Genomic DNA, 1,702 nt, shown 5'->3' on the forward strand with positions numbered 1-1,702 from the left:
TTTGGCTCACCTCTCCTGATCAGTAAGCAGCTTGTGTTTATGTATACCAGCAGTGGTGATTTTAGGGTGATGAGGGAGTTGATACTGGGAACAGGATGCCTGCAGCACTCGAATCTGTAACAAGATATCGAATTCCTGTAGGAAGAGCAAAAAGTAATAACTGTTGATATATAAACAAAGAAAACTAAAGCATAAACATTACTGCATGATGTTATGGTAGGTCAAATGTTTAGTGGTTGCATAATCTTGCTGAATCAACAAGGTGATACAACAGAAAGAGCTTTGTTGCAGGGTTTTCTTCTTCTTAATCTGTAAATGTTTAAAAGGTGTCAGGAGGTTTAAGCTTCTATAATATGTTCCAAAGTGCGTGTCTTGCGTTGTTTACTTTAACAAAACGTGCCTGCTCTACACACCCATGAAGCATGTAGGAATGAAAATATGCTGCACCAACACCCTTGTTTTTTTTTTTGTTTGTTTTTTTTTTGTTTAAGGAAAACCACACTGAAACGAGTATATAAAAAGAGAAAAACCACTTACTCTTCTCCTCTTCTCAAAGTTTATGAGTCCGCCCTGTTAAAACAGTCAGCGGTTAGTACTTTAACTCACAAACCAGTAAATATATATTTCTAAATACCTGTGTGCACAACTCAATGAGTGTTTAAAATACTTGTTACTTGAATGTAAAATCCATTCATCCATTATCTTTTACCCACTTCTTCCATTTTGGGTCACGGGGGTCGCCGGTGCCCATGTCCAGCAATGACTGTGCGAGGGATGGGGCACACCCTGGACAGGTCTCCACAGGGACACATAGAGACAAACGAGACAACCAACCATTCACTCTCTCACTCACACCTAGAGACAATTTAGAGTTACCAATCAGTTTAACATGCATGTTTTTGGTCTGTGGGAGGAAACCGGAGTACCTGGAGAAAACCCACACATGCACGGAGAGAACATGCAAACTCCACCCAGAAAGGCTCCCAGACCGGGATTTGAACCGGCAACATTCTTGTTGAGAGGCAGCAGCTCTACCAGTTGTGCCACCGTGCTGCCCTGAATGTAAAATACTTAAAGTATTTAGTGTCATTTTTATTTAGTGGGAGGGTTTAAAGGGATAGGATGGCAAGGCAGCACAGTTGGTAAAACTGTTGCCTCTCAGCAAGAAGGTCGCTGGTTCAATTCCCAGCCGAGGACCTTTCTGGGTGGAGTTTCCATGTTCTCTCCGTGCATGTCTGGGTTTTCTCCAGGTTAGGCTGACTGGTGGTAACTCTAAATTGTCCCTAGTTGTGAGTGAGAGAGTGAATGGTTGTTTGTCTCTATGTGTCCCTGTGATGGACTGGAGACCTGTCATGGGTGTACCCCACCTGTCACTCAGTGTCTGCTAGATACATGGGCACCAATAACCCCTGCAACTCAAAAAGGAAGAAACGGGTAAAGATAATGTATGTATGTATGTATGTATGTATGTATGTATGTATGTAAGTATGTATGTATGTATGTATGTATGTATGTATGTATGTATGTATGTATGTATGTATGTATGTATGTATGTATGTATGTATGTATGTATGTATGTATGGATGGATGGATGGATGGATGGATGGATGGATGGAGTATGTATGCATGTATGTATGTATGTATGCATGCATGTATGTATGTATGTATGTATGTATGTATGTATGTATGTATGTATGTAAGG

General features: G+C 40.8%; 1 protein-coding gene across 1 annotated transcript in view; it reads right to left on the reverse strand.

Annotated features, from left to right (window-relative positions):
• Positions 1-1,702, reverse strand: part of LOC119422083 (ral guanine nucleotide dissociation stimulator-like 1) — a 19,888-nt gene that overhangs the window by 6,823 nt on the left and 11,363 nt on the right. Inside the window, exons 11-12 of the mRNA XM_037689426.1 lie at positions 538-570; positions 11-135 (exon numbers count right to left, since the gene is read on the reverse strand). Coding sequence (XP_037545354.1) covers positions 11-135; positions 538-570 — 158 coding nt within the window. The remainder of the gene's footprint in view (positions 1-10; positions 136-537; positions 571-1,702) is intronic.

Source organism: Nematolebias whitei, chromosome 15, assembly GCF_014905685.2.
Source record: "Nematolebias whitei isolate Nwh7 chromosome 15, NemWhi1, whole genome shotgun sequence".
Classification (NCBI taxonomy): Eukaryota; Metazoa; Chordata; class Actinopteri; order Cyprinodontiformes; family Rivulidae; genus Nematolebias; species Nematolebias whitei.